A 25,751-nucleotide genomic window follows, 5' to 3' on the forward strand; every position below is an offset into this window, starting at 1 on the left:
TGGCTTTGGGAATATACATTTGTAAGAAACATACTCCTGATTTTGAGGGCTTTGGCATTTAAGTGCTCTTGCCCTCTTTTATGCAACTTTCTGTGCTCATTAGTTGCTTGGACTTTTGCCTACTATGTTATTCTTTAGTTCTACAGTTTTATCCCAGTGTTCATTGTTTATTTAGGATTATATTCTGTAAGATATTTTCTTTGGGTTTTCTTGTACTTCGGATCAGTTCCATTCATGTTGATCCTCATTTTTTTGCTGGATTGTCTGTTTCTGTTCGTGCCTCGCCTGCTCAAGTTTGTGTTTCTGCCCTCGTTCCATGCCTCATCCTTCTCGTGTTCTCTCTGTAGGTCTTGTTTATTGTTCATTAAATATTTCTATCCACTGCGCTGCCTGCCAGTCTGCACTTTGGTGCAGCTACAACCTCTCAGACCCTGACAGTTTCCCCTGAAAGAATTCCTAACATGGTCTGACTATTTAATGACTGTACAAATAGCATCTCATCAGCAAAAGTTAGTTTTTAGATAGAGACAGGATGTCATTAAAGAAAGATAGAATTTCACAGACCTGATTTTTTATTAGTGTAACTAAACTGATTATAGAAATATCCAATAAACTCTTGTGCACATATTGCTTAATCATATGCTGATGCAGGGATAATCTCAGTTGTAAATATTTGTAAACATTTTAAAAGCATAAATGCTATTAAAATTAATAATTTTTTTTGCATATAAGCTAGTCTACTTGTTTCAAACCTCTCTATCACTCTAATTAACATAGCACAGACACCAGGCAGACGACAGACAACATTTGGGCAAAGTTATTGTTTATTAATATGTAGATGAGAAACATTCATGTTTATTTCAATGTTTCATTTACCTTTAAATTAAAGTTAAATATTTTTCTGAAAATGTAAACTGCTGTATCTAACAATTTGCAAAAATAAACAAAAAAATATATATAGTATGTTGTCTAAATTAACTTTCAGTGCCAACCAATGCATCTAAATAAAGGTTAATTTAAATACAGTTACTTTATACATTTACAGATCTTCACATTTTAATTATTTCGGCAAGCATTGTAGTCATTAATCTATAATCTGTTATTATTCACATAATACATTTTTACAACGGAGAAACAAGCTAATGGGTCTACCTGAGAGGTAAGTGAAAAATTACAGACCAACAATTTGTTTTGTACATATGAAAAGACTTAACAGTACACAGTCCGGTCCATCTTGGTTTCAGTGGAGGAGACCGAAGCTCGCAGGAGATTCAGCGGGACATCATCCGCACAAATTCTGTGGAAAGATGAAAAACAATATTTGGCTTCATCACGGGGACTGAATAATGCCCGGAACAATCTTCAACTGATCAAGAATGCAGTGAGCGCTCACAAAGAGGAAATAGAAGATAAGGATTGCTTTTCAGTTTTAATTTTACTATTATGTTTCAATTTTTTCCCCTCTGTAATTGACTGGGCCATCGAGGGTTGAAAGATCAACATTCTGTATTGTGATATCTGTGGCATGCCAGAGCTGTGCTGCTCACACCTCAGAAGGTGGCATTATTGCTATTATTAAAAATGTTTAACAGCCAGATTTATCCACCTCTCGCTCAATGACCACTAGAGAACCACCCCCAACCCCCATCCCACCCCCTGCCAGCGTGCATGGTTTAAGCAAGTATAGGTCATCGATCACATTTCATTTCCTGCAGTTTCAGATGCGTAGAACGTCATTGCTGGATCACCTACGGCAAAGTAATGATTTTTTTACGTTTGAAAATACATCACCTTCAAAGTCCACCTCTCCGTCTCCATTGAGGTCTACGTCTCGCAGAATCTCGTCAATCTCGCGGTGGTTGAGCTGTTCGCCCATTAGCTTCTTCATAGCTTCCCTTAGCTCCCCAAGGCTAATCTGTCCGTCACCATCAGAGTCAAACTTGAGGGCAAGACAAGTTTTGGTATTAAAAATCCTGCAAAACATAAATAAAAGCTATGGAATTTATGTGCGGCTTCTAACCTCTCTGAAAGCATCCCTTAACTCTTTCACTCCGATCATATCAGCAGTCTCTGCAAGCATTTTGGGACCCATAAGTTCCACGAAGTCCTCAAAGTCCACTCTGCCACCACCTGTAAAACAAATTAATCTATTACTTTTTTTTTTTTTTTTTAGCAAAAATGCTTTCCTGATGCTTTCAAAACGTCGTTCCATTTGTATTTAATGACTGCAAACAAACAGTGTGATGTTTTACATCACATTAATTAAGAAGAAAATCTGTAAGTCTTGGAAAACACTCCATGACAGTGGGGGTCTAACTCTGTTTAACCTTCGCTGTCACATCCTTGTGGAGAATATTTGAAACAAAATGTTGTCTAACTGTGTTAGTGTTTGAAAGACTCACATATCTGCTGGCTGAGCTCAATAAGTTCCATTTCGGTCGGCATGTATCCCATAGTCCTCATGCACTCTCCCAGGTCCTTATAGCTAATGAAGCCATCTTTGTCTTTGTCAAACTCCCTGAAGGCCTCACGCAGTTCTGCAGGTAGAGGAAGATTTGGGAAGTGAAAAGAGGGATATGCTGAACTGAAAGATGTATTACGGCTGTAAAGAAATGCAAAGCATGAGAGAGATTTTCTGTAAATATGGTAAAGGACATTTACTGAACTAGCTGGTCTCGGCAGTACATTGTTTCAGTTCAACATCGGTGGATCTAAAGTGAATTTGTGAATATGTATTTGACTAAGGTATTTAAAAAAAAATAAAACATAAAGTGTTTTCATTCTGCTTAATATTCAACTTATTGGCTTTACGTTTATACGATTATTTTAACTGTATTATGTAACTCCATTATAACTGAGTTAGCTAATACTCAGACCTGTCACAGATTACAGGAGCTAAATTATTCGATTGTAATGGTTTAGTTTTAGAAACATTTTCTGTGGATGGATGCTTTTTAAAAAGCTTAATAACTGAAACATCTTGCATAATATGACCAAATCACAAGATAATTTATGACACATTTGAATGAGTTAGTCTTGAAAATGTTAGACACTGGTCAATTACAGCAAAAAAGTTGCCATAGCCGAGTTTCTATAGCCAGCAAAACAAACTGATTGTCGCTGCAGAAATTGTTGCTGTGAAAGTAAACATAGGATCAAATAAAGAGAAACAGACTACCCATGAGTCTGGGTACTTTTGCAACACTTCAACATAGATTAATTAGGTAATTGTAGATCATAGAGTCTGTGCTAACATTTTCTAGATGGAAGACAAAGTAAACCCCTAATCCTTTTACCTCTAAGTTGCTTTTCGGTCACACTGGGTTATACATAAATGTTGTTCTTGTTTTGATGGTTTCCAGGATATTCAAACTACCACTTAAAAGGCATTAAAGAAATGTTTGAGAGCCAGTAATGGTTATCTATCTATCTATCTATCTATCTATCTATCTATCTATCTATCTATCTATCTATCTATCTATCTATCTATCTATCTATCTATCTATCTATCTATCTATCTATCTATCTATCTATCTATCTATCTATCTGTCTATCTGTCTGTCTGTCTGTCTGTCTGTCTGTCTGTCTGTCTGTCTGTCTGTCTGTCTGTCTATCTATCTATCTATCTGATAGATAGATGGATAGATTCAAGTAAATAACATTTTTGCTTCACTTTAACCAGATGTCTTGAGTATATTTGATAAAGTGTGTAGAGATTAAAAAACACTTAAAACTCTAACAAAAATATCCTTTTGCTTTGAAAAAAAAAAAAAATCCAATATTTGAAATTTTCATGGATGAAGTGAAAGAAAGCATAGTCCAGATGTTTTAAGATCTTTTACTGTTGCATGTTGAAGTTTTGACTTTGGTAAACAAAAGCTTTGACAGTGGAGCTTTTAATATTTCTGTACCTTCCATTTCCTCTGGTCGGAGGTCTCTGTCCTGCGTTGGTGTGAAAAGGAGACAGGCCAATGAAATGGAAAGGAAAAAAAAGTCAGTCAGGTTACACTTTCAGCCTCACTCTGTAATACAATTGATTTCACTGAAAATGCAACAACAACAACAAAACAAACAGCTGGAAACACTTTTTTCGTTTTAGTCCTTCACCTGTCCCTGTTCTCTGAAGCAGACTTTTCCCCTTTCTGCTTCCACCAGCGTGAGCTGAAACTCCAGTTATAACAGGATTATTTGTTTTTTGATCTGACTGTCCCTAACAGCCTTGCCTGTCCAGCTGTGGAGAAAGTATGCTCCATGTTAAGCATTTGAAGGTTTTAGGACTGGCAGAGGCACAACACAATCAGATAAACTTACTGCAATAAAGCTGATGGTCCTGCAATAACAACCACTTTATTACAGACATAATCAAACTCATGTGGACATTAAATAGTGGCGGAAAATGTCAGAGAGATGACAAAAAGAACAAAATTTCCATTTGCCGCTGACTTGGCTTCAAGCATGACTAGAAGGTTATAGGAGGATAAGTCTGTTCACTACTTGTTCTGCGAGGTTGTGACAGCAGCAACAGCAGCAGCAGCAGCAGCAGCAGCAGCAGGAATAATACAAGCATGGATTAGAGAATACAGGGGACACTACAGCAGCCTGGAGATTACAGCCGTAAATTGTATTACAAATCATGAAAGCTTATCGGTTTATCATTTCCCTATCTGCAGCTTATTTTCATCTGCAGCTGAACGGCTGCTCGGTTGGCTTTTGTTTTGACGGAAATCAATACACCTGAACAGATGATATGTACAACACGTTAGACACTTAAGTTCGCTACAACTTTGTTGATTATGTAGAACTTGGACTATCTCTATTTCAGTTTTGTTCCACTGGTCGCTTTTTTCCAAGCTGCGGTGACCCTACCACGTTGTGTTCAAAGACCAGAAGCTTTACCCATCAAACTAAAATCAGATCCTACCATATACACCAAAATGACAAAGGTGCACCATAAAAAAAAATATTAAGAGCATTTTTTTTCTGCTGCTTATTTGTGTGCAATTTTATCTTGAAACAGAGTATTAGCGGAGATTAAAAACCCTCTGTTCTCTGTCTAGGGATTCTATTATTTTTTTCCTCCTCCCATGGGTTCAAATGCGATCACAGGACCTATTTTTCATTTTCCAAGGTTTAGTAAGTTCAGTTCAGAAAGTTTGTAACAAGAAAATAGTTGTCGCTGTGCCTGTTTTCTGTTCTGCAATAACAGCATAACAAAAGTGTAAACTGCTGAAATGCATCTTTTAAGGAGGTTGGTCAGAAGTTTAAACAACATACCGGCCGAAATCTGTCACATTTTACTCATAACAAATTTAGCAGCTGTAGCAACCTCTAGGAGTTTCAGCTCCTCTGTAAGATGTAAAGCCTTAAAATAAGATGTTGACGTGGAGATTTGGCAAACCCAACTCACAGACGTTTTGAGATTTTTTTCACATCACTTCATGGTTCGTGGTGTGAGTTGACAACATAAACCTGGGTCCTTATCCAGCCCCGTTTGTTGCATTATTATTATTGTTAATTATTATTATCTACAGTCATATATTGCATATGACTGTAGATATGTGCAAGTTTAGGCAAATAACTTTGGTTTTGTAGTCATTTCCTGAATTATGAACATATATTTGACAGACCAATGAATGACCCTGAAGAAAGCCACAAGCTGAAACGTGTTGGCCTGTCAATAAAGTCTGCTCCTGAACCTTCAAGTGTTGCTGAAGTTTTCATCGACCAGTTCATTTATGCTCTTCATGCACCTTGAAAGTTGGTGAAGTTGTGCCAGAAAAGTTTGGATTTATGAAGATTTACACACATCTGCTTCACTTGAATAACATTTTCTGCTGTCTTTCCTACTTTGAAGAAATAATATATATGTTATTTTTTTGTTATTTTTTTAGGTGTTTGCCTATGTCATTTGACCTATGTCATAGGAATCTGTTCAAATAAATGATGCATTTACAGTGATTTTCTTAACTATTTCTGGATTTGGGATTTTTTTTCCTTTCAGGTTAAGCTTACTTTACAGTTACTTATTGTGAGAATATGCTTGTTCAATAAAGTAATACATTATTTTAAGACTTTCTAACCATCTTTATCAGGAATGGCAATAATTACAGGACTCTATATCCATTTGCATGAATAATTAATGATATTTACTGCAGTTCTGCTACCAAAACAGCCACGAAATTGAGTAAACAGCAGAGAAGTGTATTATTCATTTTCATGTGCTGCACTAAAACATCGTGTTTAGCACATTCTTCCAATAGAAACAACATTTCAATTCAATGTTAATAAAAATAAATAAATGGTTAGGGCATTCTTTCTGTTGTTTTGGGATTGACCCTCTGCAGCTGTTCCACATTTTAACTGTATGTGCAAGAGACGCTGGTGAAGGTGTAGTAGCCGTTGCTGTAGCACCCTAGTCTGTTGACTATTTGCTCCAAACACAATCAAGATAATCTTTAAAATGCAGTAAAATAGATTGCATAAGTAAAAGAGCAAATATCTTCAGTATTTATCTGAGACTCAACTTTTTAACCTCAGGAGCCCTACAGGTGAATAAAACACTATACTCTGCTCTTGTAATGGCTTTTTTTCAATTAGCACGTCCCAAAAAAAAAAAAAAATATTATTAATTTCTCTAGTAAGTTTTGCTTATATATCATTTGTATGGTATCCATCTGAAAAAAGTACCAGTTTTCCACCAGTATTTAGCCACATTGGTTTCAACAAGGACATGCAATAGACATAACTTAACTAATCGGTGATTTCCTTCTCTTACAACAAACATTTCTATCTTATACGCAGTTTTACTCAAACATTAACATAAGTAAGGAGTGAAACAGGAGGGTAATGATCGTGATGTTGATTATGAAGATGACTCGGCAGATGATGTTGACATCACCTTGCCCTGTACACAACGGTTGGGGTCAAAGTGGAAAGGAGTGGATCGGTGTGAGATTATCACGGCGACAGTTCTTGTCGTGAAGTGGTGATTGAGTCGGTGTAAACGCGCGTGAAAGCGAGTGTCATACATACAAGCTGGCTTTGAGCGAATCCCTGTCTGAGGAAGATACAAGCCGGCCCCACTATGTTGTGCAGCATGTTGCAGTTCTTAACCAGAGTGCACAGGGGGTCATCGAATTCACGCCTGCTCCCTCCTTCCTCCTCATCGTCCTCGTCCTCTGAGTCCACCTCCCCTGCACCGCCCAGGGAACCTAGCATGGCCGCAGCCAACGGCGTGTCGCTTTGCTGTAAAGGTGAAGCCCCCTTGGACAAGAGGAACCAGTCGTTTTAATATGATGATATACTCATAGATTTTACACACTAACAAGAACAATCTTGTCACAGCAAACAATTTTTATTGGGATTTTTTTTGCAATAGACCGACACACGCACATAACTAAAAAGTGGAGGAGCATTCAAACATGCTTTTCAGTCTTTATATATGATGAAACCAAGTTATTTTGATACTTCTTAATAAAATCCCAGGATAATTGCTGAATAAAGTCCACCTGTACACAATTAAATCTCTGTATAAATAAATATAAATACAATTGTTCTGTGAAGGCCTCTGAGGTTTGTGGGAGAACGTTAAAGAACAAACAGCATAATAGACCAATAAAAACATGGCAGACGGGTCAGGGACAAAGAAGTAGAGCAGACTAAAGAAGAATTTGGTTAACAAACATCATCTTAAGCTTTGAACTTCTCACAAAGCACTGTTCAACCCGTCATCTGAAAATGAAAGGAGTACAAAACTGCAACTCCAAGTGTCGCCGTTGACATAATCAGACAGGCTAGACAAGAAGAGAGTCGAGAGGCCCATAGAAAATCCGAAGGTGCTGCAGAGATCCAGAATTAATGGGGAAGAATGTGTTGACAGTACAACTTTATTCTAGAAATCTACAAATCTGGTCTTTATAGAAGAATTGCAAAAAGAGAGCCATTGTTGGATGAAAGCCACCAGAAGTTCCATTTTTAGTTTATAACAATCCATGTAGAGGGCACAACAGACATGACATAAAAGCCGCCCCAATCAGAAGAAGAAAAACAAACTAAACTTTTGGCCTACATGGAGCATGACCTATGGGGAGAAAAATTAACATTGACCATCCCATTTCCATGGTGACATGTGGTGGTGGCAGCATGATGCTGAGGGGATGCTGTCTGTATAGACAGGGGAGCTGGTCAGAGTTGATGGCGTCAGTACTGGAAGATAACCTGCTACAGGCCTCAAATGATTTGAGATTGGGACAGAAGCAGGTCAATGACCTTAATTTTCATCCAGAGCAACGAAAGTAGGGTTAAGATCAAAGCATATTAACGTGTTTGAGGGGCCCAGTCACAGGCCTGCTCTAAAATCCAATGCAATGGCAGAAAGACTAGACTAGACTTTCAGTCTCTAGATGTGCAAAGCTGGTGGAAAAACACCCCAAAAGACTTGCAGCTGTAGTTAGAGGGTGGTCCTACAAAGTACTGATTTATGGGGGGCTAAATACTAATGCCCATAATGCTTTTTGGATTTTTATGTGTGAAAACCATGTATGAATGCCCTCACAATTATGTACTACTCTGTATTAGTCTTTAACACAGAAAATCCATAGTTTGTGATTGACAACATGTGACAAGATGTGAAAGCCGAATAATTTTGCAAGGCACCGCATTCTGTTTTTAATTCGACATTAAGGTGTACTTACCTCTTTCCTGTTGCTGTCCTTGTTAGAAGCCTTGTTGACGTTTCCCATCACCCTCCCCACCTGTCTCCGCCCCCCACCCTTTCTTCCTTGGTGGTTGCAATACTTATCCAAGGTTTCTTCTCCTCCTTTTTCGTCTTTACCCCCTCCCCTTCTACTCTGTTCAAAAGTCACATAAAACTCCAAAATCCATGCTAGATCCAGTGCATTCCGCGCCAAGAGGGCAGCCCGTTTCAAGAGCAAGAAAACCGTGTCCGATTGCACCGCTGTCACTACAGGCGACTCCTCTCAGTTCATGTGCCCTGGATCCTATTGGTCCACTGAGACGTAAAGCAGGTGTGTGATGGTACGTTAAATCCGAAACTCCTGAGCTTTAAAACGTTTGGTGTGACATTATGGAATAGCAGGATCAGAGGGATTGACGGGGTGGGTCGGGAACACTGGCTCATATCTGGGCTGAAACATCCTGCTACTGCCAGGCTCTGGCTGTGATTGCAGAACTTGACCATTTTCTCTCTCCCTCTTTTTCTATCTGTCACTTTCTCTCTCTCTCTCTCTCTCTCTTTGAAACACACAGACATGCACGCACTCCTGTTTATCTTCACAAGTCATTTCTTGAATTTCGTTCAACTAAATCTAATTCATCCCGCCCATGGTCCCCTGTCTGCCTCTCAAACATCATATTTGTGCTCTCAAAATGACTAGTCTGGCAGAATTCTCAGTGTGTGTGTGTGTGTGTGTGTGTGTGTGTGTGTGTGTATGTGTGTGTGTGTTTGATGCTGTGTCTGTAAATCTGTGGGAGAAAATGGGGGGAAGGGACGAAGGAATTATAGATGGAGAGTTGGCCGCCTGTTTAATCCCTGGAATTTCAGATTAGAGGAAAAGAGCTATGCTGTCAGGCGAAGGGAGTGATGAGGTTGCGAATGGAAGAAATATGTAAACGGGGTATAGTCAGTCTGCTTTTACGGCTCAAAAAAGTGTGAAATTATGAGGATGTTAAGGGACTCAACAGAGAATAGAGACAAGTAATGGCATACTGAAAAAAGACCTAAAATAGTGATATTAGATTAAATATGACACAGAACAAAAATATAAACGAAACATTTTTGTTTTTTGCTCCTATTTTTCATGAGCTGAACCCAAAGATCTAAAAAAAATGTATATACACAAAATAACCATTCCTCTCAAATGCTGTTCACATATCTGTCTAAATCTGTGAAAGTGAGCACTTCTCCTTTGCATAGATAATCCAACTCATCTTGCAGGTGTGGCATATTAAGATGCTGATTAGACTACATGCTGCACAGGTGTGCCTTAGGCTGGCCACAATAAAAGACCACTATGAAATGTGTTTTTTTGCTTTTACTTTCATATTGCAACCTTGATTTCAAACCACCGGGCATTTGACCGGTTTTCCAAATATGGTTGTAGCCAATCAGAGTGACGTCAGAGCTGCATATCATTGCCGTACTCAACCCTTTTACTGAGGAGGGCCATTTGGCCTGAAAGAACAACAAGCTGATGTTATTGTTTTAATGACATGCTTTGAAGAATTTACATATGCAGCAATATCAACTACATAAAATGGTTTATACAGTGATGTCATGGCATCTGTACAGTTAAATGGTACAAAATACAATTGGAGTGGCAAAGTACTGTTTGTGTATAGGGAAGACACATTTCATAAATACACATTTCCCTATCGTGTACTGGCCAGACTGAGAACGCGTCAAGAGGGGGCTAGTCACATATTTTTGACCATACAAAGAAAACACAAAAACCCATATACTCATCTTCAAATAAAACAATATATAGCAAGCTTTTATCCTGATAGTGCCTGAAAAGAAGTTTGCACAAGGTGCAATGAGCAGACACAAGCATTGTTGTGCCATCTGCCGGCAGTACCGAGGAACCATCAGAAAGCAAGATGGTGACAATTGACGCAGCTACAGTAAGAGCCAGTAGACCGTCCTCCAATGCCTTGCAGTAAAGTGGGAGCTAAATATGGTCAACGATCAACCTGATCTTCAGGGTTAGGGTTGCTTACTCCTTTTTGCACCACTGCTCCATTGGTTGCTCTGCACATTTGGGCAATATTGTACTGGTCACATGGTCTTTTTATGGTAAATATGCAAAATGGTGAATAAAAGGGCACCGTAATTCAATTGGAAAACCTTTTAATGCAACCAGAGAGAGATACTGGTGTAGAAATGTGTAAAGTCATAATACAAGACTTATTAAGTATTTTATCCACATAGTTTCCCAACAGCTGCTCCCTGTTTCCCATCCTGCTTGTCTATTTTGCTCGGTCTCAGGTGGTTGCTGCTACCATCAACAGCGCCACCTTCTGGGGTATTTGTAGTATAAGAACAGATCATCTTGTTTTCAAAAGATAGGTAAACAAGCTTTTGACCTACATTGTGACAGCTAGTGCTGACAATCAGTGCTTTATCTGTTCCACTGCAATCCATTTTGGTTTATTTTGTGTTAATCTGGCCACTAAACCTCAATGCAATTCATGGGTGAGAGGAGAATTTTAATTTTTTACGGAAAAAATATTACCTGGATCTGCTTCTGAATCTGTGTTTTATTTTAAAAAATATATCAAAGCCTCATGATATGAAATGCATTTTTTGTTTTTTTGTGGCAAAAATGTTCTCAATGATTGAAAACTGTTTCTTTTTATATGTACAGTTGGAAATTTATGAACACCCTTTTATTTGATTTCACTCTTTTTTCTTCACTTGAAGGTGTCTAAAACCTTTTTTCTTAACCTTATTCTGAAACAATAATCATGAGTTTTTATTTCTCTATCAGTGTAGCTGATGTTAAATATATGTAAAAATTTACTTCAGATATCAAATATTTATAGTACTTTTTAATCCCCATCTACCAATATTAAGAGCTTTTAATCCAATGGTGTGTGTGTTTGTGTGGGTGTCTGTTTTGGCACGATTCATGCTGTGCTGTTCTTGTGCCAGAGATTAACACACGAGTAAGGCTGCAGCTCTAATCCTCTGGACAGTTTAGGAGAAATTACACTTTTTTTGTTCTTTTTAAAATCCAGTCTTCAGATCTCTCACTCTCATCTCTTTCTTTGACAAGTATCACATATTCATCATTTACTCCTTTTATTACATTTCGTATGTTCTTCCTTGAACTTTTTCTAAATGTAGGGTATGTGAAGCAATAGTGTCAGCAGCTCAGTTGCCATCCCGTGTTGCTGACATACTTGTTAACAGTAGAAAAGAATGTATCTGGGCAGAATAATGTTTTGTTAAGGTGCACGAATTGTGTGTTAAATCTGTAATGAAGATCAACTCATTAAAAAGGTTGAGCTAGACGTTATCCTGTAGAAAATCTCTGCACGCAATGACTGTTGTTTATCTCTTTTCTTGGCCCAAATCTTAAATTCCATTGAATTTCTCATTCATATGGGAATTTGTTTTATTTATTTCTGATTTTTAGTGCAATTTACATTGACACTATTACACCAGTAGGGTGCGGAAAATACAAAGTTGTTCATGTTTGAAAAAAGGGCAATGCTGAGTTGTAATACCCATAAGTAACCACTAAGCGTCAGCATCATGCTTTCCATCACAACACATCCCTCACTTGAGAGAGACATAGATGTTGGTGTATTTAATTATTTTTTTGGAGGACAACATACAAACGCAAGGAACAAAAAAAAAAGTCCAGGGAATTTATTTTATTTGTTAAAACAACACCAAAACAAAGCAAAGCATGATGTTATATCAACAATTTGTAATGTTTCTATTTATGTTTAAGCTTTTTATTGTCAAAGTGTAATTTCAAACAGCCAAAGTTATAACCTTTAATTTGAATCCATTTTAGTGCAGAAAAAAATCCAGTTAAGAAAATAGTTTTATATTTATAATTAAAATCCCTGGACATCAGCGGATGACAGCCTTAATAACGTCTTACAGTAAAAACAAGGTGGAGGTAAGGTCAATGTCTGGGGCTATGTTGCTGCTTCAGGACCATGACCACTTGCTGTAATTGATGAAACCATGGATTATGTTCTCTACCAGGTAATCTTTATTTAGTTAGAGGATTTAAGAAGAAGCACATTTGGTTATGTGGCAGAACAATTATTCAAAACATATCTGAAAGCCTACCTTGAAAGCTCAAATAAACCAAAGGTAGGAATTTGGAGGGGCCTAGTCAAAGTCTGGACTTCAATCTGAATAAGAAGCTGTCAGTCAGAAACCTAAACTCACCATTCATGTTCAGAAATTGTTCACTGTGCCAAAATTAAAATCATTTTTAATTGTGCTGAAAAAAATAATTCAGGCAGAAACAATTCCTCTACAGAAGTTTAAGTGTTGGTATTAATAAAGGCATTACTTAAACAGTTTCAATGTATTTTTCTAAATCCAACAGTGCAAATCATGAGGAAGATATTTATGTGACAGGGGAAAATAAAAGTTGTGTCAGAATTCAAATACCTAGACATCCTAATAGACTCTAAACTAACGTTTAAATCCCAGATAAAAAAGGTGTGCAATAGAGTCAAATTCAATATTTGAAATTTCCATTTCATAAGATCACACTTGTCACTCCAGGCAGCTAAAATATTCATGTACAGTATGATTCTGTCCTACTGTCTTACAACATGGCCACAGGCAAATAAAACAATACTAAAACCTTTAGAATTTCTTTACAAGCTGGGAAAATGTCATCAAGTACTCAAAGTTCTGTCTGATTTACAGGAACACACTGAGAGTAACACAACGGTCAGCCAGAGGAGACTGTGTTGTTCCTCTGCGTAAAAGTGCTTTTAGTCAAAGAGCTTTTGCAGTCACAGCAGCTCTGTCTCTCTAAACATCAGAGAACTCACAACATACACTCTTTTTAAAAAGCATCTAATGAACCGGCTCATAACACATCAAACATGTCAGCATTAATTGAATATGTCTTCCATGCTGCCATTTGTGTCTCTGCTGTTTATGTATGTATGTATATATATATATATATATATATATATATATATATATATATATATATATATATAGTATAACTATTTTTATTTGAATGTTTTATTCTATTTTTATTAACCTAAAATCTGTAGTCTAGCGAACATGAACTCTGTATTTTGTGTTATAGCTGTTTTTATTTCTTTTTGTATTTGTAGTGTTCACTGTAAAATTCTTACTGTTGTGTTTTTAGGTAGACAATTTTAAAATCTGTCCAGGGACAATAGATGAAAAATAGCCTTCTGGCTATTTCTGGTGCATTTGCAGGAATGCTAATTAATGTTCCCTGTCAAATAAAGTGCTGCCAACACTGGGTGATGGACGGACAGCAATCTGTGGTCAAGGGTCTTGCTCAGGGACCTAGAGTGACAGTTTCAAACCACCGATCTTTGGGGCCTCTCTAAGAAGCAAACGCACAACTCTCTGACCACTAGGTCACCACTCCCTCTAAAGATTCTCAAAGGAGGGCTTTCACCTTGCGATAGCCACTTCCACGCCGCCAGCCCAAACTGCTTTCAACTGGATGCCCCAAAGTCAACTGAATGGACAACAGAGGCAGAGGTTTTACAGAGTATCGAAGGGAAAGTTAGAATGGGATTAATCATTTTAAATGGTTTACTTTTAATCTATTTTCATGGCGTTTTTAAGGTTTTGAATGAGGTTAAGACCTGGAGCTAACAGGCTAAGCTGCCTACTAGAAATTAGGGTTACTACTACTAACCCTGGTAAACGTAACTACGGCATGTTTAAACATAACGCTTGTTTTGGTTTCGCGCCGCCATCACGTGATAATTCTATCAGCAATAGTGCAGCATTACTAGGGAACATTAATGTTGATTTAGTGGTGTTTTGTGTAACTTAAGATGAACTCATCAAGCTAATGACCTGGATGTGTCCTGACAAATCAATTCCGGTCGATCGTCCTCTACAGCGCCCTCTAGCTTCTTAAGCCACCAATTTGAGTCTTAAGTATTTTCTGGAGAAATTATTACAATAATAAGAAGCGAGTGTCCTAAAGGTTATTGATATTTATTTATCAAATCATTCTTTAAAATGTAATTTCCTCAAATAATGTTTTATCTACCTTGGAGTTGCATTGTGAATGGGTTGAACACATGCTGATTGTTGTTCTAAACTAGTTAAGCTAATTTAACCTCATTCCATATTCTTTCAGATTAAATTTGGTCCTTTAACTTGGATTAGCAGTGAACCCAAGATTCACTAAATCATTCTTATGTTGATGGTTTTCAACTATGTTTATTCCTATACTTGAATATAAGTTGTAATTTATTCTATATGTGTGCAGAGTTTGCTGTTAGAAGAATGCCAGTGCTCAAATCACCCTTTCAACTATTGTCCTAATATCAGCTAATTGAGCCGATATTCACCAGACAATACCTAACAGACCGAGGGTTATTTAATACACATTAAATAACTGAAAATCGTGTGTAATTGCACAACAGTGATAATAAAAGCAAAAACAAAACAAAACAAAAAAATCCATAAAGTAGGGTAAATAAATTCTCACAGCATTGAATACATAACTTGTGAGTTACATAACTCCTTGATATTATCATGGCAGAGATAAAGAGGCCTCCAGCAGCAACCTGTGAAGCTCTAGTGAATCCCAGGCCCAAGAAAAATAGGGCAGGGCAGGAAGGTAATGGTGGTCACACTAAATATTGACACCACTGGCAAAAGTTGGACATTTTTACACACTTAAAGGTGTTATTATTTTTGTTGCCAGCTGTTTAGACATTGATAGCTGTGTGTTGAGTTATCTTGAGCCGGACACAATGCATTGACTACAATGCATTGCCTCAGAGTCTCATAGTAAAATAAGTACAAAAATCTGAGGGCAGTACTTATATTTGTGAGACCGTGTATGTCTGAAACTAAGGAGTAGGGTTGCCAGACAAAAAAGAAAACATCCAAAAGTGGTGAAAACCTCCCAAAGCCTCGTAAAAGAATGTTGTTGTGGTCTGAAGAAACCAAACTGGAACTTTTGGGCCACAATACCAAAGTGTATGTTTGGCACAGAAAGAATAAGAACCATGGAGAGAAGACCATAACCACAGTAAAACGTGGTGGCGGCATCATCCTCTGTGCTTACGTCAGACAGAAAAGTTTTTTTTTTTTTTTTCGTCAAGATAAATTAAATCATGAGAAGATCCAAATGTCAATAAGCTTGGACCCAATCCAATATAGTGTTTGCTAGAAGGTTGAAAAAATTAAGGTGGATTTAATATTTCAGCATCACAGTGAGCTCAAATCAACAGAATAATGGCTTTACTAGACAAAAAGTTAAATTCTGATATCGCCTAACTAGATACTGAAAATATGTGTATTGACACGGAGGGGGCTATGGACAAGCGAGGTCCCCATGATCTGAAACATTTTGGAGAGCTTTATAGCATAAGCACATATTACAGTCAAGATTTACTATGTTTAAAGACCAAAGAAGACTGAATAACAAAATTTAATTGAAAGGTGCTTCAGCAAAGTACTGTAATAGCTAAATGATTTGTAGAGTTATGCAGCTAAGTTATAGTATCTTTTTTATTTACATTTTAACCCCTGTCAGAGTTGAAATATCCAAGAATTGTGTAAAGGTGGAAAAAGTTATAATCATGGAAACGATTTTTTCCCTTATCAAAAGACTGGAATTTTAACACAGGATACTGTGCTCATTTATGAGAACCACTATATTGTTTCCACTCAAGAACGCAGGAAATTGTACTTCGCTAAAGATTTGACTTGTCTTGATTATATAACAGTGTGTTCTCAGACCGCTGATCCAGCTGGACACAAAACAGATTGGGAAAAAAGAGACTTAGCGTGTCTGGGTTCTGGCATGTTAAACAAAACTGAGTTTGACGTCAAACTGAATGTCAGAAAAATAATAAGAGCCTCAAGTTCATAAGGTGCAGAGATGGGGTTTTAGTTTTTACTTACAGGAAAAAAAAACACCCCACCCCCATCTCCTCTGTCAATCTGGTTAATATGATGACTCTCAGGCATTAAATCCAAAACATAGCAGCAGGGTGACAGTTTGCGCTTCATCCCTCTACAGCAGCAATGAGAGCAGATGCCCAAAAACATGGACAGAAGATTGTCCAACAGAAAAACCCAACGCTGGGGTGGCAAAAGACAGCGTGGAAACCTTCCAAGAGAGAGGATTTTACACGATACGGCGAGCTAATAGCTTCACTGTAGTTCAGGTCAAACACTGTGGCTGATATCTGTGTATCTGCAAACTGACACACTAACATACATTTATAGAATAATCTGTTAATTGCTCAATTATGAGACAAATTAGGCAACTTTATTTATTAATGGTAACATAAACCCATAGCACTTTTTCAAAACAATATTTAAAGGTGTTGTTCATAACAGAATCATTAATATGTCATTTACCACTGATGATGCCACAACTAATTGATGTATACTGTGTTTGTTTAATGTGAAAACAAAAGGGGTCACTGGAAAATACTGGACATTTTTTTTACCAGATCCAATTATAGGATGCATTACCACAATAAAATCATGTTATATTATCATGTTGCCAAAACTTAACTACTTATTGAAACTGATCCATATCCAACGCAGAGCAACTTTTTTAACACTCTGGATACAAAAACAAAAGAAACCAGACCAAAACTAGCAATTTGACAACAGTTAAAACTTCAAGGTGGCCTCGAAGCACAAAATTTCCATCACTAATTAGCCAGCCAGTTACAGTATCTTGTGAAACTGATCCGATCAACTCATTACCTTCATCCATGGCTGGACATCAAAGAATTGCATTGTAAAGACATTAATTAAAGATCTATCATTCATTAGTAAGACAATCAGAAAAGCTTTAAAAACCCAGCAGAATGAGTCAGAAAGCTTGGTGGAAGATCAATAACATAAATTTAAAAAATACTATATTCTCACCTACATGTAAAGCACTTCACTGGTGTTGTGTCATACGAAGGCCTACCAGCACTGACCTTTGAACTAGAAGAGTCAAAATCCACCTTAACTTTATGTAAAATAAATACATTTTTCATGCATTATTATATTTTGTCATTTTTAAATCTATATAAATGCAAGTGTGATTAAACAAAGACGGAATAAAATAAAAGTTTTGGTGGTGGATTGTGGGTTTTTTGGAACAGGCTCGTGGGCACACGTGTCCCTCCACTATGTTAGTTGCATCACACACCTCAGGGACCCAGAGTGACAGACTGAGTTTTGACCCACTGATCTTCGAAAGCCTCTCGAGGACACAGACATCCAGCTCTCCAACCACTATGCATCGCTCCCACACAGGAAAAGATGCAATAGTTTAAAGTTGGGTTGCGTTATAATAACATTCAGGACAACTATGATTTTATAACACATGTCAACAGGTTCTCTCAAACATTAGTTAAACATCAACATAATTTAGTTTCCAAAAAGGACCAAAGGCAGAAACTCGTGCTTGTTAGGGAGAGAAAAATGTCCAGGCTCCGACGGCATTGGTGGTAGGGTCCTCAAAAACTGTGCTGTACAGCTGGCAAATATATATTCTTTTTCAATGTCCCTCTAACTTCATAAGGCTCCTTCACTCTGGAAGAACTCTATTATTGTCTCAGTACCCAAATCTGCATCTCCTTAATCGCTTATTGACTGTCACATTGACCTCCCTTGTTAAGTATTTTGAAAAAACTGTGAAGGAATCACTTCTGACCTGTGTCCAAAATAATTTGGACCCACTGCAGTTTGCTTGCCGGTCAGGCAGAGGTGTTGAAGAAGCAGTTGGCACCTTGCTGAACTTTGTTTTAACTCATCCAGAGGCAGCTAAGTCCTTTGCCCATCTTTTTTTTTAATGATTTCTCGTCGGCTTTTGATTACATTCAGCCACACATTTTATTGGAGACGCTAAGGGCCTCCCATAATATTGATCCTGGTTTTATAATCTGGGTTGTTAACTTTTTAACAGTAATACCACAACGTGTGAGGGTTAATGTTTTGTGTTTTTATCAGACACTCTTTTTTCCTGCACTGGATCACCACAGGGCTGTGTTCATTCATATTTATTATTTGTTTCATCCCAACATGTACGGCGTCACATTGTTAAATTTGCTGATGATGCTGTCATCGTGTCCCAGCTGAGCAGTGATGACCTGGTGGATGGTCCTGTAGTGAAGGAATTTACGGATTGGTGCAGCTCTTCCTTCCTAATGTGAAAAAAAAAAACTAAAGATATGTGGATCGACGTTGGGAAAAATCCCACAGTCATGTCACCCGATTGAGAACACTGATATCATGCTGTGTACACCCAGTCAGGGCGTGCACAGCATGATATCAGCGTTCCGTTCATCACACTGGTGGAGAAGATCATGCTATAATGCAGACGTGTCCTTGCTGACACATTTTCCCCAAATCAGTCATTCTTTCCAATACAAGTATGTCAGTCTCTGTTTCTCCAGAGTCCGTTTATCTGTAATTTCCATGGTAACCAATTTTGCAGTCCAGTCTCTGTAATCTCATAATCTCCAACAAAGCAGTGGAGTTGGTCAACAACTGCAAGTACCTTGAAACTTATATAGAAGACAAACTGACCTTTGAGACCCAAGGTCCCACCAGTGCATGTATTTTTACTGGAAGCTGTGCAATTTAATGTTGATAGCACTTTTATGCGGATGTTATACTCTTGTTTTATATCCATCTTCATCCATCTTCCTATTCTTCTGAGTGTGTAACAAAATTGCAGGTATTCACCTGAATGACCTCACTGCCCTTTACAAGCTCAGAACTCTTAGCTCTTAGCCTCACACAGAGCCTGGTTCTGCTGACTGAAAATAGGTGCAACTCTATGACTAATTAGAAAAAATAAACTATGAAAGTAAAGTTCGCTAAAGTACACTCATTCATAAATAAGCGCTTGATATAAAAAAAAACTATTCACAGTAATTTATTTCAATGTTTTAGGCAACTATAATTGACTCTGACATTTTCCCATGTACAGCAAAACCTCAAACACAATTTCTGTTTTCTCTTCTTTGTAATTTCATCTTTTATACCAGTCTGGGGCGCATAGGGCATATCCCTCTGCTAATTTTTAAGATGAATGTCATATTTTCAACATCCATTAAGAATTTGAATACATTATAAACTACCATTATACACAGAAAAAAATTGGATTACACATACGAGAAGAAACAGGGCCTTAGTATAGACATTAAAGTACCTCTATTTAACAGGGCATATTTTTTTTTCAGTCCACCACACAAGGCTGTGTGGTTTGCCCCACATTGCCTGCTCTCATTCTCAAACACCTACTCACTACCGAAGGAGGATAATGCCGTTTGCACCTGTTCAGATTTTCTCTGATGCTTTTCCATGTGACGTAAGAGTCATATATGAATTCCCTTTGAGGTCCTGCGAGGTCCTATGGATTAGCGATTCTGTTCAAATGATGCCATGAGGGGATAAATGTAGACAAAATGTCAAAGAGACGTCAGGGCTGCCTGCTCTTTATCTCTATATCCACATCTATAGAGCCCAACTGTTACTGCGCTGTGTCACAGTCGTAATGGTCCATCAACTAACCCACTTTTAAATCTGTCCACGAAATCTGTTCTTGTTTTTATGCTCATGCCCTCATTGCATTGTCTACATTTTCAACAACTGCAAAAAAATAGAGAAAAAAGAAAAAATGTTAATTGCTAGGCTTACTGAGCAAATGTTTTTTTTTACACATAAATAATTTCTCTTTTATAGGAACATTTTGTTATTGGTAAGAAGTTACTATAAATTAAATATTTCCTTTGTATTTACCATTTGAGCTGCCAAATGAAACCTAATCACATGGTTCCATTTCTTTTTTAGACAACATCCAGTCTAAGGCATTCCACACCCTTTGACTATTTTTTTTAGCAGTCCAGCAGTTTTAAATGGATAGAGACAGGACAGGAGATGCTGAACTTACACTGAACTTAGCACTCTTCCTGCTGCATTTATCATTACTTTACCTAATTATAATTTTATGACAATTAAAGCCTGATATTTACACACATGGCTAGTTTTTTTTCTTTCACAATATCTAACATTAAATAAAACGAAACGTTTCCAAAATTGGTCAGTTATGATTATTAAATTTTGCTAAATGGCAGAATAATAAAATATATGTTTTCATATTACCCAAATGCCAGTAGATGCCACGTTCATCAACTCAAACTATCAGGTGCAAGTGTAAACAGTATGGAAATGTCCAGCCATGAACGTTAAGGAAGCGGATCGCTTCTGTTTCCCAGAGAGGTGCTTCTTTTTGCGACAAAAGTTAACAGCCTCAAGGAGATGCTGGTTGAAGTTAGTAAAAGATTAACATTATCTCAACTCCTGTAGCATCGTGGGCTAAAACACCCCCCAAAACCCCTCACTGCGGGAGACAGGCTGTAGTTTTTGTGTCTAATTTTTGGAGACATGTTCGCTGGAGTACAATCTCAATGTCTGGTCATAGTCAGCATTGTGTATTAAGAGTGTGGCAGCATCATCTTTTGCTGCACTAGGGATGGTGCACTTTGCAAAATGGAAAGAGTCATGAGCAGAGAGCATTTTTAGGAAATATTGAAGCAACACTCAAGACATCAGTGACAAATTTAAAAGCTTGTTAAACAACGCCCAAAATTTCAACCTGAGTCAGATTTTGAAAGAAAATTCAACCAAAAGAACAAATGTATGGAAACTTCTGCATTTCAAAAAATGTTAAATATAATCTATAATTGTTCAGGTATTTAGTAAACAGAAATCATTTTGAACTAAACATTGAGTCTGATAAAGAGTCTGAGAAGATTTGGCTATCAATATTTCACTGCAGTTTATGTCAATATCTGATTTCAGCTGTAGAATGCAGAGGTAGAAGAAGCGTTCCGGCACATTAGTTACTGACACTTTGTTAATGCTTTGTGTTTTGCTCATACAGATATTATCAAGTGAGAATGTAACAAGGATCAGCATGTTTCAGGGCAGCATCAATCTAAAATCTCTAACAATAGACCAAAATCTACATTCTGTATTTGCTTAAAAAACTGTCACATTCAAAACTCATATTTTACTGAAACTCATCTTGTTCTTCAAAGTCCAACGCTGTTCTCTGCAGCATAAGTAAATGCTCCTCTAAGCTCTAATCTCCCTTTACGTTGCAATCAGTCTCTTCTGTTTTTCTTTACGACAACCGGCCATCAATCCCTCATCCCAGCCCATCCTTCTTATTTTTTCTGTTTCTCATTATCCAGTCCATCTGTTTCTGTTTCCATGGACAACAAATTGGAACTTCGAAGAAGAGCAAGATATAGGACAGTAAAATATCACATTTTCTCAATGAAGGTTTGTGATGTCTGTGTTTTATCATTTCTGTTGCTGGTCTTGTTCTTCTTTCTGCTCTGGAAAATTCCACAATGCCATGCAAAATAAAAAACACACCAGATATCACAGCGCTTTCTGTGATTGATTGAATTTTTCTTTTTAGACAGAGCACCACTCCGTACTAATGACCTTGGTTAAAACAGTTGAGCTTATTTAATTAACTCAAACTATAGTGAGTCACTTTGGCTAATTTTGCAAAACAGAGAAATCACATAAATTCTAAGAAAATTATATTTTTGATCAACCAAAGAAAATTAAAGTGCTGGCCTTTGTACCAAAAATAACAGAAAGATATTATTTACCTTTAAACAGTATCAAGGGGAATTGATACTGTTGATTGTCCTGCAATCTTAGATGTATCTCTGTGTCAACAAACCCAAATCAAATGGTTTAATTACCCCATCAGTGTATCATTCAGCCCCAGTAACAAGCATTTAATTTGGTTCAGATCTTTTAGAGAAGGGATGCATCTAAGACTGAGAAAAAAAGTCAGAATTCTAAGATTAGTGTCAGAGTTCTGAAATTAAAGACAGTATTCTGAGAGAAAAAACTTCGCAATTCTGAGATTATAGACAAAATTTTGAGAGAAGAAAGGTCCGGATTCTAAGATTAAAGTCCGATTTCTAAGTGGGAATTCTTAGATTAAATTCAGAATTTTGAAACATGTGGGAGTTCTAAGATTTAAAGTCTGAACTCTAAGATTAAAGGGAGAATTCTAAATTTAATGTTAGAATTCTGAGATTACAGTCATCCTGTATGGATGTCCGCGGATTCATGTTCGCACAAGTATGTGGGGGCCTTAAGAGGAAAAGTTAAAATTCTGAGAGACAAAAGTCACTATTCTGAGAATATATTCAGAATTCTGAGTTTAAAGAACCCTGAATTAGAAATTAGAAGAAATAGGTTAACTCTAAACACAGAAGAAGAGCTTAGTTTCTTGCAGCACTGAGCAGAGACCCTTTTGGTTGAAAACGGAGATTCTAGGAAAATCTAAACATGATGGGAAGTTTTGGCCTTTTCAGGTCCATATTTCAGCCATCCCTATACAATACTAGTTTTGAACCAAAACTAGTATTGTAAAATATAGGGCAGTGATGGTACAATCACTGCCACTCAAACTCATGCCAAATAATGAGAAAAATTGAAATGAAAAATGTGTTCATTCATTTCATTTATCTATTTTGGTGATCTCTTAAATGTTGCAAGATTTGTTTTGTATTGTTGTTGGTCTTGCATTTTGCATGATCGGTTTATATTTTGTATGTAATTTCGGCATGATTTGGTTGCCGTTTTTCCCCTCTGAAAAGGCTGAACTTTATCACTCTAGCAGTAGAGCCAGGAGGTGGAGCGCAGGGATCAGCTGTCATACATAGGCGTATTGTGGATAGCAATTAGTCACTGGGTGTAGGAAGATGAGACCGGGTAAGAGAGAGAGGTTCATCTATGTTGCCGTGAAGCAAGATCCATAAACTCAGAACCAGCCGAAGCGGAACCCGTGCATCCTGGCAATGCAGTTATTGGAGGAAGACAGAGAGGCCAGCACGGAAGACAAGGGCTTGTGACTAATGTGCTACTCCCACCCATATTTGGATGCAAACTTATGCATCCCAGGAGGTAGTGCTGGGTGGTGCGGGGATACTGCAGACAGTCAGCATTTTGAGGTGCAGGATTGGCTCTGTGGACCAGTAAGCGGTGCTTGTTGCTAAATCTGGCCTCCTTTACACACTAAAAACAAATGTTTTCGATCAAACACAAAAAAATTAATGCAACTGTTTGCATCAGTCTTTTTGAGTCAACTTCTAATGAAATTATGTTCAACTAACAAATTACATTATTAGGTAAATTAGCTTTTCCTCTATGACCAGAAGTATTTTTAAGTGCCACTCACTTAATTGGTAGCATAAATAAAAGTTCATATGTTGAATGTTTCATATTAATCAAGTTATTCCAACTAGTTTTTCCACTTTATTTAAAAGTGTTATTAACTTAATTAACATAATTATAAACACAAGTTTTTAAGTTGATTACTCAGAAAAATGTAGTTGTTCCAACAATGTTTTATGGATTGTTTAAAATTATTTATATATTATGAACTCAGTTGAACACTATCCATAATCTTTTTAAGTTGTTCAAATTTGATTTTCTTCAGTAGTTTTTAACGTTTTCATATTTTTGCTCATCTAGTACCTTGTAAGAAATTAGTTAGTTCAACAACAACATTGTTAGGCATTTAACTTCATTTTAAACCTCAGTTGTGTTTTTTGAACACACATTCAAATCTTAAATAAATAAAACAAGAAAAAAGACCCTCAAAAGATGTACATTGCCCCACAAATTATGCATAAACAAAGCTGGCCGCATTGCCTTGTTAAATAAAGTGGTAAGCACACTCAGTTATGATATCTTTGCAAAGTTATAGGCTTTAACAAATTTAAAACCACAGCGCATAATATGTAAAATTTGTAAAATGCAAATGGCTCCATCCGAATATCTGTATGGGTAAGGATTCTTTAGCCAAAGTGTAAGTGTGTCAGCGGTCCCCATGATAATTGCTCTCCTAATAGTGCAGTCAATAATGAAGGAGGTAGGAAAAGGAGCCTGTATGGTTCCTCTCATGGCTAATTTAGCCTAGGAATCTCTCTTACTTGAGACTGCCCTCTGACTGGGTAAAGGAGATACTTCGCACCCCGCTGGGACATTTGCAGCTGGATACACGGTGGACTCATAGAAGGATTTGTTTGGATTTGCCATTGAGATGTACCAGTGGAACTTTAAAGTAGACAGAAAATTCAGGCTGCCCCTAAACAATTGCTGTTAGCCAAACTGACTCCCCTGTGTTGGCCTTGGAACGCTGCCTATCACTATTTCTCCTGGGTGTAATGTAAAGAAGATGCTCTGCCCCGACTACCCCTCCCTTACCCCATGTCAATAAAGCTTTGAATGTTAGTGTTGAAGCTTGTTACAATGAATCTAAAGAAGTCTAGTGTTGAAGGTTGTTAATGTTTTCTATACCTATGCAATGTTTTTTTTATATGTTCTGTTCTTCTGTAATGTTTTTATGTTAATGTACAGCTCTGAATGGTCTATATGTGCTATATTAATAAACCTACCTTGTCTTGCCTCTTATCATCATTAAGGAGCTATAAGGAATCCCACAATCCTTTGATTGACATGACATGACATAAAGACACAGTCCTTCTCATGGAAACTAATGAAATTGCCTTGAGAGAAGAGAGCAAACACTTTGTAGTTTTTTTTTCCGGAAGGCTGTAGGCCCAGATTTGACTAGAATCATCCATGTGCTTTCTGTGGAGTGATAACTTATGAGTTAAAGGCTGTCCTGAATCAGCACAGAAGTTCGAAGCTCCGTTCCTACCCATGATAGTGTCCTTACTGTTAACCCAGTGGAAGGTCAAGGAACAGGAGCTAGTACCAGGAGCTAGGAGCTATAATTAAGGGTATTCAGAAAGAGCACTTATAGTATTCAGATGGAGCCTTTCTTGAGTTTTCTCCGTTTTGTGAATGTGATTTCTTTATTGATGTGATCTAAGGCTACCTCATGTTTTAAAAGTACAAAAACAGTCATGATGAAGACATGACAAAGATTGTCCATTATGACAGATTCATAATGATACTCTACACATCTTGACATCTTATCTGGACAAAC

At 37.3% G+C, this 25,751-nt stretch overlaps 1 protein-coding gene across 2 annotated transcripts in view; it reads right to left on the bottom strand.

The window, feature by feature from the left end:
- Positions 1 to 890: 890 nt before the first annotated feature.
- The window catches only part of cabp2a (calcium binding protein 2a), a 32,092-nt gene continuing 7,231 nt past the window's right edge, over positions 891 to 25,751 (bottom strand). Inside the window, exons 1-7 of one of the 2 annotated variants that reach the window (XM_036137160.1) lie at positions 8,694 to 9,344; positions 7,033 to 7,263; positions 3,912 to 3,942; positions 2,403 to 2,537; positions 2,021 to 2,130; positions 1,792 to 1,939; positions 891 to 1,297 (exon numbers count right to left, since the gene is read on the bottom strand). In XM_036137160.1, coding sequence (XP_035993053.1) covers positions 1,272 to 1,297; positions 1,792 to 1,939; positions 2,021 to 2,130; positions 2,403 to 2,537; positions 3,912 to 3,942; positions 7,033 to 7,263; positions 8,694 to 8,741 — 729 coding nt within the window. In that variant the 5' untranslated portion in view covers positions 8,742 to 9,344 and the 3' untranslated portion in view covers positions 891 to 1,271. Of the gene's footprint in view, positions 1,298 to 1,791; positions 1,940 to 2,020; positions 2,131 to 2,402; positions 2,538 to 3,911; positions 3,943 to 7,032; positions 7,264 to 8,693; positions 9,345 to 25,751 lie in introns of those variants that run through there. The other variant, XM_036137161.1, reaches the window with a different exon arrangement.

Source organism: Fundulus heteroclitus, chromosome 5 (assembly GCF_011125445.2).
Source record: "Fundulus heteroclitus isolate FHET01 chromosome 5, MU-UCD_Fhet_4.1, whole genome shotgun sequence".
Classification (NCBI taxonomy): Eukaryota; Metazoa; Chordata; class Actinopteri; order Cyprinodontiformes; family Fundulidae; genus Fundulus; species Fundulus heteroclitus.